At 35.4% G+C, this 13,477-nt stretch overlaps 1 protein-coding gene across 1 annotated transcript in view; it reads left to right on the top strand.

Annotated features, from left to right (window-relative positions):
• The window catches only part of CPNE8 (copine 8), a 263,643-nt gene that overhangs the window by 200,077 nt on the left and 50,089 nt on the right, over positions 1–13,477 (top strand). The window contains exon 14 of the mRNA XM_003252308.2: positions 11,371–11,417. Coding sequence (XP_003252356.1) covers positions 11,371–11,417 — 47 coding nt within the window. The remainder of the gene's footprint in view (positions 1–11,370; positions 11,418–13,477) is intronic.

Below are 13,477 nucleotides of genomic sequence, written 5' to 3'. Positions count from 1 at the left end.
TAACTAAATTTCGTATAGTTAACCCTCAATAAATGCTAGCTATTATTTTTCTGAAAAATCTCAAAGTTCTAATATGTCAAAGCTCATCATATTGTTGTCATCATATTGTTGTAGTAATTGCCCTAGTTATAAGAGATATGAAGAAAAAGGTATGTATTCAAATTTACAAAGCCCGTGAAAATCACTTTCTTGTAGTTCATTTCTATTTGAGGATAACCCCAGGATACTTCTTTCAGTCCAGACAGTCCTGTTCGCTCCAACCCAAACTTAACCCTAAATCTAAAACTTGTTTGAAAAAATTTTTAAAAGAGCTATCTACCTATCATAAGCTAATCTTAAAGGCTAAAGTGGGCTTCTTGATACTACTTATTTTAGAGGCTAGATGAATATCAGTAAGTTCCTTTATCAACAGGCCCCATACAGATTATTTTTTTTACTTAAAAATACTTGAACAATTGAAATGACTCTGTAAAACATTTAACTTAGTTTTACAAAATTGGTGGCAGGCTGGGCATGGTGATTCACACCTGTAATCCCAGCACTTTGAGAGGTTGAGGCAGATGGATCTTTTGAGCCCAGGAGTGTGAGACCAGCCTGGACAATATGATGTGCCCGCATCTCCGTAAAAACTAAAAAATATAATAGTTTGATGTGGTGGCACATGTGTGTTCTCCCAGCTACTCAGTGGGCTAAGGTGCAGGGGCAGGGATTGTTCAACCCAAGAGGTTGAGGCTGCTGTGAGCCATGATGATGCCACTGCACTCCAGCCTGGCAACAGAGCGAGTCCTCTTCTGAAAAAAAAAAAAAAAAAAGTCATCATTGCATTGGATATGTTGCTTCAGGAAGCACATCTGGCCATAACATGCAACAATATAAAGTTTTTTTTTTCCTTAGTCCAATTTCTTATTCGAAAACGGAATATACATGTCTAGGATTTTTTATAATGCTTTTTGTTGTGGCACCCAAGTACTTTCATTCATCAAATCAGTGGAAAGCTAAACCCTGTGGTGCTGAGTAGGGATAAATCTAATAAAAACAAAGCCATTCTGCCTTCTATAAATATTTTCACATGGAACATTATCATATCGAAACTGAAAAGTTTGTTTAGAAAGCAAACTTTTAGGAATATTAAGACTGTCATAAACATTTATTTGGTTAGGGTTTGATTCTCATTTTTGTACATTTAAAATGTATACTTGGGCCAGGCGCAGTGGGTCACGCCTGTAATCCCAGCACTTCGGGAGGCCGAGGCAGGCGGATCACCTGAGGTCAGGAGTTCGAGACCAGCCTGGCCAACATGGTGAAACCCCGAGTCTACTAAAAATACAACAATTAGCTGGGTGTGGTGGCGCATGCCTGTAATCCCAACTACTCAGGAGGCTGAGGCAGGAGAATCGCTTGATCCCGGGAGGCGGAGATGGCAGCGAGCCGAGATCGTGCCACTACACTCCAGCCTGGGCAACAAGAGCAAAACTCCGTCTGGAAAAAGAAAAAAAAAAAAAAAAAAAGAACTACACTTAGAAAGCTTAGCGATATCTAGTTACATACTTTATGATTGTGATTTCATTGCCAGTTTATGTTATGCTGCAGATAAATTTTTTCAGAGCCCTCCATTTCGAAGTCAAAGGAAACTCTTCAGGTATGCCTCATCATCAGGACTAGCACTAATCTTGCCAAATATTGACACTCTATTGGTATTGGGCAGTTTCATAGTTATGTTGCTTGGTTACAGTGTGCACTTTTAGCCACACACAGTGAAAACTGAAAGTTTTCACTTATTTTAGAGTGATGCAACAGCAATGAATTTTTGCAAAACTATTATTAATACTAGGAAAACAACTTTAAATATTTTCCTCCTGATGATGTACTAATAATTTTCTCTTAAAACATATAACTTTTCTTTGAAACTTAGAAACTTTTGTAGGAACAAAATTTTATCATCTATTTCTGTGAAATTATTCCATTGTAGACAACACACTTTACTATTTCTAAAATAGTTTCACAGTGGTGGACAATTAAAAGGTTGGGGGCTGGGAGCAGGAGAAACAGAAATACATAAAAACAGTAGCTTACCAAGGGCAGGAGTAGAGTGGGAAGGAATTTATCACGGACATTGCTTAGAATTGCTAGTGTATGGTGATATTAAAATGTAGGTTGCATATGCATAAGATATATTACTATATTTAAGTTCTGTACAGACAGTGTACCCCTTTACTGCCTGTACTAGTTAGAGCTTCATTGCCCCACCCTTGATACATCACTAACCCACATTATGGGAAGGACTCTTGGAAAATAAATTTATGTTACTATAAAGAAAGAACTCTCTTCTGACCCAACAGAGGAGAGTATTAGTATGAACCAGGATAAAATGGCATGGGTTGCTCACAAAATTTGTCCTACAGCCTGTAGAGTATTTGCTATGTGCAAGTACTTGAGAGTTTTATTTCTAACATTTACAAGTCTCCTTCAAAGTGGTTGTTACCTATCTGTCATATGAGAAAACTGGGACCCAGAGATTTGATAGTTTTGCAAGGAGTCACAACTAGCTAGCTAGTGGTGATTCTGGGATTCAAACTCCAGTCTATATGACTCAAGAGTTCACTGTCTTCCTACTAGGCAGGCATTACCTCTCTGGCACCTACCTCATTTTAAATGGGATTTTGATGGATAGTACTTACATTTTCGGTTTGGGGTTGGTTTTTTTTGTTAGCTTATTTTGATTATGTCACATATATTTTCTAACTATTGGTTGGAAAAAAGGTTGGCAATTTTGCATACCTTTTTGATAAGGTGTTCTTGAATTGCATGAAGATAAGCTAGCCTCCTTATGAGGTTGTATTTTGGAGTAGTATTATTGTGTGAAAAAATATAGAAATCAATCTTCAAAGTCTAGAGAAATTAGAAAGCTTTGTTGATTTGTAAAAACTGAATTCAGTAAGGATGAAGAATGAAGAGTTGAGGGATCATATCTCTTGTCTCTAGTTTTTTTTTTATTGTTACTTTTGACATTTCACTGATCCCCAGGAATCCAGAGTGTGTGAAGGAAAGAAAGGATAGAAAATAAGGCAAAAGTCAAAGTTTACAATTACTTCATGCAGTAGAATTTTGTTTGAGGAAGTACCTAGATAACACCTAATAAAGTTAGATTATAAATTCATAGTTCAGTTTTGGGTTGGGCAGGTTGGTACCTTATTAGTGGGTGTGAAGGAAAGGAAATCTGACATGGGAGGGTCAGATTCTGAGCAATAACCTGAACCTCTGGTAGACCCAGAAATTTGATAAGCATTATACAATCCAGTATTCAAAGAAGTATGCTAAACTCAGGTTCTGAAAAACTAGTATCAATAATCGTGATAATAATGAGTCATCTACTTAATGGGCCTTCTAAAGGACAGGTCCTTTTATGGTCCTCACGGCAACAATCCAGGGAAGGTTTTATAATTATTTACAAGTGAGCTGCAGAAGGTTAGTTTTTTCAAGATCACATGAATCATGAGTGAAAGTATTTATATCTGAATTTGCATTTGTGCATCTCAAAACCTGCCCTCATTCTAGCAGATCTTACTTGGCAAGGTTAATTCGCTGAGTAGTTCATGTGCATGGGATGCCAGAATTTTGAAGATGCAGCAAAGTTTGGAATCAGGCATCTGTCTGCATTGTCATTCAGGTAGTTGAACCACTTTTAAGAAAAGCAAAAGGATAAGACAGAAAAGGGCTCAGGGTTTAGCCCATGGTAAGAGAAGGTCAAGAAGGGTTAGGTTGGATGACAATGTTTGAGGCAAGTGCACCAGGGCTTTGGGGCATGTTCCAGAACCGAAGTGTGAACTAGAATACATATTGGTAAATCAAGGCAGAAGCATAGTCCTGGTACCAACATAGAAAGAATGAGAGGAATATTATTGTTAAGTGGGCATCCCAACTACATTTTTGGGTTCTAGATACCAACAGCTAGTGGATATGAATCTGTTTGTCAAGATTAATTTAAAAAGGAGTGGGAGAAATCCATTGTATAATTTACAAAGTTCAGTTTGTGCAACTGAACTGGATTTGAAATTGGAAAGAGAGGAAAACAAGCCTTCTGCACATCCCTATCACAGTTTTGTTAGTTCTCTGTAATTAATTCAAAATAACAGCTGTAGAAAACACATGTAAGATGGTATTACTCTCTGTATGTGTATATGTGTGTCTAGCTTTCTTTGAAACTCACATATATACTTGTTTCCTGTGGATCTTTGCTGTGCTAGTAAATTACTCTCATCTTGACATCTGATTTCTGTGTCATTCACAGCTTTTGGAAAGATGGTAAAATAGGGACATTTTCCAAGTGCATATTTTAGTAGTACTAGGACATATGTATTAGGAAATCTCCTGAGATGTTAGTACTAATTCATGCAATTTGGCAGGCATAACTTTTTATATTCTAAAATATAATGCTGCTAACTGGATTTTATGAAATCCTTCTGTCTTTTCTGCTTCTAAAACATAAAATGACAGCTAAAGTAACACTTTCTAAACAAAATGTTTCGAGGATTTAAATGTGATTGTTTTATGAATATTCTGTCAGGAGTAATCTTGTATAAATTTGGATTTTTTTTTTACTTTGACACGATTGATTTTTTTTTCCTCTAACATTAGGCTTCAAGCAATATTAGAGAATGAAAAAGGGTAATGACGTTACTGATTGAAATGTTGTTTGGTTTACTTTTATAACAAATTGTTTATTAAAGTCTTCAAGAAACCTGTTTTATAGCTTGAGGTTATAGTATTGCTAGGAACTTTCTTTAAATTTTTTATCAGTTAATATTTTCTAAATACATAGAATATGACACTTGATTTAGTAAGTACGTATTATAATATGAATGGAAACTCTTAGGAATCATGGTATTGAACAAACTGATATTCACAGTAAATGTGCAGGTGAATTTTAGGTTATGCTGTTGATTTTGAATTCAATGATAAAATGCTGTACTATCTTTGTCATTGAACAATATAAAGCTGGAGTTTTGCTCTGCAAGTTCAAGAATGGTGTTTTATTTGCTCCTGTTTCTCTTCATCCTCTAGCACAGTGCTTGGCAATTGGAAGGTGCTCCATAAATCGTTGTTGAACCGTGGTTTTTAAGTAGAAAAATCTCAATGGTATGATAGTAGGCTAACTGACCATGAGCTGCTTTATTTAGTAAGCCGTAATATTTTCCTTCTGAGCTGAATGCTGCTGCTGATTCAAAGTAATAAAGGCGAGAGATTCTTCCTGACATGCAGAATGAGACAAAGAATTAATTAAATCTTGTCATCAATCAATCATCAAATATGCTTCAGGATTCTGCTTTACTCATTGAGTGTCTCTGTTGCACCATAATTACCAAATGGTCTTATTTGTCATTTAGTGCTAAATGAATGCATCCACCTTTTATACTTAGGCTTAGAGTGTCCTGGGTTCAACAGTGCTCATTGGTCCTGCCTTTCGTTCTTCTTCCTTCCTTCCTTCTTACCTTGCTTCCCTCCTCTCTCTTTTTCTTAACTTGTCTTCTTTTCTACCGTTCATTGTTTTATTACACATAGTCTACATGGTTTTATAATTTAGTTTAGCTATTGATAGTTTTAGTAAGTTAGTTTAATTCTAGATATCTGCTCCTTTTTATTTTCATTTTTTGACAGACAGAGTCTCACTCTGTCGCACAAGCTGGAGTGCAGTAGTGCAAGTATAGCTCACCGCAGCCTCAAATTCATAGGCTGAAGAGATCATCACACCTCAGCCTCCTAAGTAGCTGGGACTACAAGTGTACACCACCCCACCTGGTTTTTTAAAGTTTTTGTGCAGACTGGGTCTCAGTATGTTGCCCAGGCTTGTCTGGAACTCCTGGCTTCAAGTGATCCTCCCACCTCAGCCTCTCAAATGCTGGGCTTACAGGTGGGATCCACTGTGCCTGTCCTCTGCTCTCTCCTTCTTTTTAACTCTTATGTATGGTTCTTTAGTGAATAGCCATAACTTTCCTTTGTAGCTTTGGTAGGCACAACTTTGTCTTTGAGAGGACCTTTGCATCTATGACTACTGAGGTCTTGTATCTGCAACCAATGCTTCTAGGAAGCTGACGGTTATGCTACACATCCTGGGCTACCCTGGAGAACAAGTTAGAAACAGTCATAAACAAACGTATTCATTTGCCCAGTAAATACGGTGAGGTTTCCATACGTGGAAAGCATTGTGCAGACACTGTTGCAAGAGAGAGCTGAATCAAGACAGGAATGTGTCTACTACAGTGTACAGAGATTGAACCAAAGACTGGACTTCTAAATTGATCTTTATAATCTGCTAAAACATATATTCTTAAAGCTCAAAGTTATTTTTTATTCCTAATGAGGTGTTATTTGAATAAAATAACATAAAAAGAATATATACAGATTATTTTGTTATTTATATACTTGATGACATATTTGATAGAAGGCAAAATTTTCCTGAGCGTGAGATTATATCCAGATTTTTTTTATCATTAAGACTATTTACTGCCTATATCTGATAGAAGAATCCCATTTCTCATGAGAAAATCAATGGATAAAACTCAGCGTTTCTTCAAAACCAAAACTTCCTTTATCAAAACCTGTAGAACACAGGTTTCAGCAAACTTAGTAAAATATACAGATCAAATTTGGGTTTGTTATTGATTTTCAGGAGGATTAATCTCTTTTATATTAAAAGCTCATTTGGTCACACACAAAAAAAGAACATCTGTGTAGTTTTATTTCTAGGATTGCAGCATAATATTAATAATATAATCCATATCCTTTATTGTGGATCATAGCCAGAAAGTTTGCAAATATTTAATTGGAGAAACATTAGTTGAATGTGAATTCAAATTCCAATGCTGTTGTTTATTACTGGTGTGGAAATTATTATTAAGTTTCGTTAGCATAGATTTCCTTCTCTGTAAAAAGAGGGTGATAGTATCTTCTCTTTAAAATTATTTTGTGGTTAACTGGTACAAGCCATGTAATGTCACATTATATATAATGTGTGATATATATAATGTGAATATCTTATGATATATATGTATATATATTATGTAAAATAAAATGTATATGCAATATCTCATGTTGTTTCCTTTCAGTTCTCATTTCTTTTCTATCCGCCAGGTACCTGCCCTCCAAGAGTTTTGAAATTTGGCTGAGGTCACCAACTGGGTTGCTGGGACTCAAACCCAGTTCATTTAAATTCAAAATCCACACCCTTTCTAATCTACCCTACTGCCATGTATCATAGTCATTTCTCTCCCTACCACAGCATGACGAAGCAGTGTGCTGGTGGTGATTGTTCTTTTCAATCCCTCAAAGGGGCTTTTATCTGAAAATGTTCTCCCAGAAGTCTTACTCTATTCTTTTTCTAAAAGTTTGTACTCACTTAGGTTCATGCTGGTTAGTGTTATGGTCCAAATTAGCCTATATTCTTAGCCTATAAACCTGATTTCTACGCTGAGAAAAAAAAATACCATATAACTATTAATATAAAGGGAATATATACTAGTTTTTGTTAAATGTAAGCAAGAAAGGTTGTTGTTTCCGTAGGAAAAAAAAAAGTTTGTGATTTTGATTCAATCCCTGCATTGTATTTAGGTCTTTCCAGGCTGAATATTTGGAGAAAGAAGGAAATATCACAATAGTTTTTACTAAGAGAACTACAAGGGATCCTATGCTGTAATAGCAGAATCAGATTGCTTTATTTAAATCCCATCATTATTTATCCAATAGTTCCAAAATTGGAAGTGTTAAATCAATTGTGCTGTGTGTCAAAAGTAATTTGTTGCTAAAAAACAGTCAAAGTACTCATGTTTTCAGATGATTTACTTTTTAATTAAAAATTATTTTGTAGACTAGATGTGATTCCAGGTTATTACAGTATTTATAGCATTGTCATGTATTTGTGTTTTCATATTTTCTCTGGTAAGAAAGAGATGGAATTACATATAGAATCATAGGTATGCTCAAAAAAGTGAATTTCTTATGTGAATGCCACCGCCTCATTAGTTTCCATCAGAAAAAAAAAAAAAACTAAACTAATTCTCTAAAATAACTTTGGGTAACAACCATGTGCTGAAATTTAAATACATATATATATATATATATATTTGTATATATTTGTATACACACACACACACACACACATACACACACACACACAGATGGTCCTCAGCTTACAATAATTCAACAAGATTTTTCTTTACCATAGTGCAAAATCAATACACATTCAGTAGAAAGAAAAGCAGCATGATACTCTCTCCTGATGCTGGACAGTGGCCACAGATCCCAATCAGCCACAGGATCACTGGGTAAACAACTGATGCTCCACAGTGTACTGTGTTGCCAGATTATTTTGCCCAACTAAAGGCTAATAGAAGTGTTCAGAACACAATAAAATAGGTTAGAGTAAGCTATGACTTTCCTTAGGTTAGGTATTTAAATGCATTTTTGACTTACAGTGTTTTCAACTTACAGTTGATTTATCAGGATGTAACCCCACTGCAAGTTGAGGAGCATTTTGTAACATATTTTATCAATCAGTATATATCTGTATTTATCTATATCTGTAAATACACACATACACACACGCACACATACACACAGACACAGAGAGAAATGCTGTAAGCGATGGGAGACTAGTGTCTGAAATACTTCATTTCTGAAGAAAACAAAAGAAAATCCTGTGTGTTTCTTTTTTCAACTTTTATTTTAGATTCAAGAGTTACATGTGCATGTTTGTTACCTGGGTATATTGTGTGATGCTGAGGTTAAGGTTACAAATGACCCCGTCACCCAGGTACTGAGCATAGTACCCAACAGTTCATTTTTCAGCCCTCAAGCCACCCTTCTTCCCTGTCTCCTCTAGTACTCCCCAGTGTCTGTTGTTGCCATGTTTATGTCCATGAGTACCCAATGTTTAGCTTACACTTATAACGAAGAATATGTGGTGTTTGCTTTCTGTCCCTGCATTAATTTGCCTAGGGTGTTGGCCTCCAGCTATATCCAAGTTGCTGCAAAGGGCATGACTTTATTCTTTTTTTGGCTTTTTCCATGGTGTGTATGTACCACATTTTCTATATCTAATCTACTGCTGATGAGCACCTAGGTTGGCTCCATGTCTTTGCTATTCTGAATAATGCTGCAATGAACATGGAGTGCATGTTTCTTTTTGGTAAAATGATTTGTTTTCTTTTGGGTGTATATCCAGTAATGGGATTGCTGAGTCCAGTGGTAGTTCTAAGTTCTTTGAGAAAACTCCAAACTGCTTTCCACAGTGGCCAGAACTAGTTTACATTCTCACCAACAATGTATAAGTATTCCCTTTTTTCCACAGCCTGGCCAGCCTCTGTTGTTTTTGGAAGCTATAGTAATAGCCATTGTGACTAACGTGAGATGTTATTTCATTGTGCTTGTGATTTGCATTTCTCTGATGATTACTGGTGTGGAGCATTTTTTCATGTATGTTGGCAAGTTTAGAAGTGTCTGTTCATGTATTTTGCCCATTTTTTAATTGGGTATTTTGCTTGTTGGTTTAAGTTGCTTGCAGATTCTGGATATTAGACTCTTGTCAGGTGCACTCTTGTCAGGTGCATAGTTTTGAATATTTTCTCCCATTCTCTAGGTTTTCTGTTCACTCTATTGATAGTTTCTTTTGCTGTGCAGACGCTCTTTAGATTAATTAGGTCCTGCTTGTCCATTTTGTTTTTGTTGTGATTACTTTTGAGGACTTGGTCATAAATTATTTCCCAAGGCCAATATCCAGAATGATGTTTTCAAGGTTTTCTTCTAGCATAATTATAGTTTGAGGTCGCATACTTAAATCTTTAATCCTTCTTGATTTAATAATTTTTGTATATGGTGAAAGGCAGGGGTCAAGTTTCATTCTTCTGCATGTGGCCAGCCAGCTATTCTAGCACCATTTATGAAATAGATGCTATTCGATAAAATGCTATTCAGTAAATTTCCCCATTGCTTATTTTAGTCAACTTTGTCCAAGATCAGATATCTGTAAGTGTGCGACTTTATTTCGGGGCTCTCTATTCTGTTGCATTGGTCTGTGTGTCTGTTTTTGTACCAGTGCTATGCTGTTTTGGTTAGTCTTATACTAAAAAGTCAGGCAATGTGATGCCTCTGGCTTTGTTCTTTTTGCTTAAGATTGCTTTAACTCTTCAGGCTCTTTCTGGGTTCCCTATGAACTTTAGAATAGTTTTTTTCCAATTCAGTGAAAAATAGTGTTAGTAGTTTGATAGGAATAGCTTTGAATTTTTAGATTGTTTTGGGCAGTGTGGACATTGTAATGATTTTGATTCTTCCAATTCATGAGCATGGAATGTTTTTTCTTTTGTATGTTCTATGATTTCTTTTGGCAGTGTTTTATGGTTCTCCTGGTAGAGATCTTTCACTACCTTGGTTATATTTATTCTAGATATTTTGTGTGTGTGTGTGTCACTCTTGTGAATGAGATTGCATTCTTCATTTGGCCCTCAGCTTGAACATTATTGGTATATAAACATGCTACTGATTTTCGTACATGATTGAAAACTTTGCAGAATTTATCAGTTCCAGGAGCCTTTTAGCGTAGCGTTTAGGATTTTCTAGGTATAGAATCGTGTGGTGCGTGAAGAGAGATAGTTTGACTTATTTTCCCATTTTGATGCCTTCTCTTTCTTTCTCTTGCCTGGTTGGCCAGCTCTTCCAATACTCTGTGGAATAGGACTGGTGAGCATCCTTGACTTGTTCCAGCTCTCAAGAGCAAGGTTTCCAGTTTTTGCCCATTCAGTATGATGTTGGCTGTGAATTTGTCATAGATGGCCCTTATTATTTCGCGGAGCGTTCCTTCAATGCCTAGCTTCTTGAGGGTTTTATCAGGAAGGGATGCTGGAGAAAATCCTGTGTTTGGGGGATTGTCAAAAAGAATTAGTTTAAGGAATGACATTATTAGAGATGATTTTAGCAATGCAACACTTTAAAGGACATGCTAATTTCACGATGACTACAGAACAATTTTGGAAACATAAATTAATAATAAATGATGGCATTGAGGCTGGAAAATAATTATTTGCAGTTTGACTACTTTGTTATGAGTCACTTCCTTACTCCAAAATAGGAGATACTTTTATTCCTGAGACTTTAGTTTTCATTTTATGTGACTATAAATATATGTAACTATAAATACATTTTTGCCAAGTTCTTACCATGTAAACCTGCCTATCTGATGCTACCCAATATGTACTATAATATATTGCTCTGAATTAACGTTTGAGAAAATCAGTGACATTAAAAAATATAACCCAAATGGAAAAGAAACTCCTTTTATCAGGTTATTTCATTATTAATGAGTCTTGTTTACTTCTATTCCAGGACACAAATCAATTTCACAGTGGCTATTGATTTTACAGCATCAAACGGTGAGTGTTTTGATTATCCCCTGATAAAAATCATCAGCAATTACATGAAAAATAAATTTATATTTTCATGTGTTAATTTATTTATATATTTACATACTTCTGAAGTTTTCCATATAAAATTTACATAATTTTTTCTTTCTCTTTAATGTTGTGAAACAGTTATACAAAAGACTAGAAATAATATAACAAAAATGCTAATAGTCTCATTCAGATTTATTATATATTGAAATATTGTCATTGTTTTACATGTGTTTAAAAGAATACAAATTTTAGATGTACTGAAGCCTATTGTATCTCTGACCCATTCTCCTACCCTCTGTTCTTTTCCATCTATAACTATAATTCTGAAGTGTATCAAGTTATAATCCTCATTTTTATAGTACCTTTGTATGTATGAATTTATATAAATGTAATTCAACAGTATCTGTCCTTTATAAAGTTGGTTTACTTTTACTCAATTACTAATTTTTAATAATTACTTATGTTAACACATTAATGTCTAATTCACTCAGAGGGACTGATATATAACAGCCCATGTATGGATATTCATAATTTATGTATTAAACCTTTTAAGAAAAAAAGATAGTGGGCTTTTATTTTGAAGCAACTTTATTTCACACAGAACAATCATTTGAAATTAGTTATTATGTATCATCAGAATGTGAACTTCATTATGTAACTTTTACCAGAAGTTGCCACTAGTTTATATTTGTCTATTTTTTCTTTCAAATGGCTTATTATGTCTATGGATCCCACCTTATATTCTTTTTGTTTCATTTTTATTTCACAATCATTCGCGTTTTACAAAACAATAGAAATTTTAGGGAAGAAAGTACCTTAGAGGTCACTTAATTGAACCAAGTGAGGACACTCAGATCCAGGAAATATTTTTACTAATAAACACACTTGGCTTGTTAGTTCTAGAGTTAGAACTACAGATAAGACCAGACTCTAATTCAGCTTTCACTGCCTGTCACGTTCATTCTGCAACATTATGGCTTCCAATTAATCATTTCTACTCGTGTTTTATTCAGCATAATACAGAACATAGAAATAATACCTAAGGCTAGGCATGATGGCTCATGCCTGTAGTACCAGCACTTTGGGAGGCTGAGGTGGGCAGATCATCTGAGGTAAGTAGTTTGAGACCAGCGTGGCCAACATGATGAAACCCCATCTCTACTAAAAATGCAAAAATTAGCCAAACGTGGTGGCACACACCTGTAGTCCCAGCTACTCAGGATGCTGAGGCAGGAGAATCACTTGAACCCAAGAGGCAGAGGTTGCAGTGAGCCACGATTGTGCCACTGTACTCCGAACTGGGTGACAGTGAGACTCCATCTCAAAAACAAAACAAAATAAACAAACAAACAAAAAGAAACAGTACCTAAAATCCAAGTGCTTTAAAATACTAGGTTGTGTTCACTGATGAATACTAGCACAACAACTAAGATAAGCAAGAATTTATTAAATAAAAAGACAAACATTTTTGATTTGAGAAGAAACACTGACTTGAGAAGAAACGGATAATCAGAGTAGGCCTCTAACAAGCAAAATGACTAAATTAGTAGTTTTTAAAAGACTACGCACAAAGTTAATCTGAACCCAGGGCCAGGTAGCTTCACTGGTAAATTCTAACAACTATCTGAAGAGGAATTATACCAATTCTTCACAAATTCTTCTGAAATGTGAAAGAAGTTTACTTCCCAGCTCATTTTGTGAGGTTAATATTATCTTGATACCAAGAGAATTACACATCCTAACAAAGTAAGATTTGTCCTTGCAATGAGAGGATTTTTAATACTGAAAAATCAAATAACATAACCTACCTGTATTAGTCTTCTCTCATGCTGCTAATAAAGACATTCCCAAGACTGGGTAATTTATAAAGGAAAGAGGTTTAATTCACTCGCAGTTCTACATGGCTAGGGAGGCCTCACAATCATGACAGAAGGCGAATGAGGAGCAAAGTTATGTCTTACATGGTGGCAGGCAAGAGAGCATTTGCAAGGGAACTCCCCTTTATAAAACCATCAGATCTTATGAGACTTATTCACGAT

Source organism: Nomascus leucogenys, chromosome 11 (genome assembly GCF_006542625.1).
Source record: "Nomascus leucogenys isolate Asia chromosome 11, Asia_NLE_v1, whole genome shotgun sequence".
Classification (NCBI taxonomy): domain Eukaryota; kingdom Metazoa; phylum Chordata; class Mammalia; order Primates; family Hylobatidae; genus Nomascus; species Nomascus leucogenys.
The sequence above is the reverse complement of the archived record's forward strand: the minus strand, read 5'-3'. Positions and strand labels throughout refer to the sequence as shown.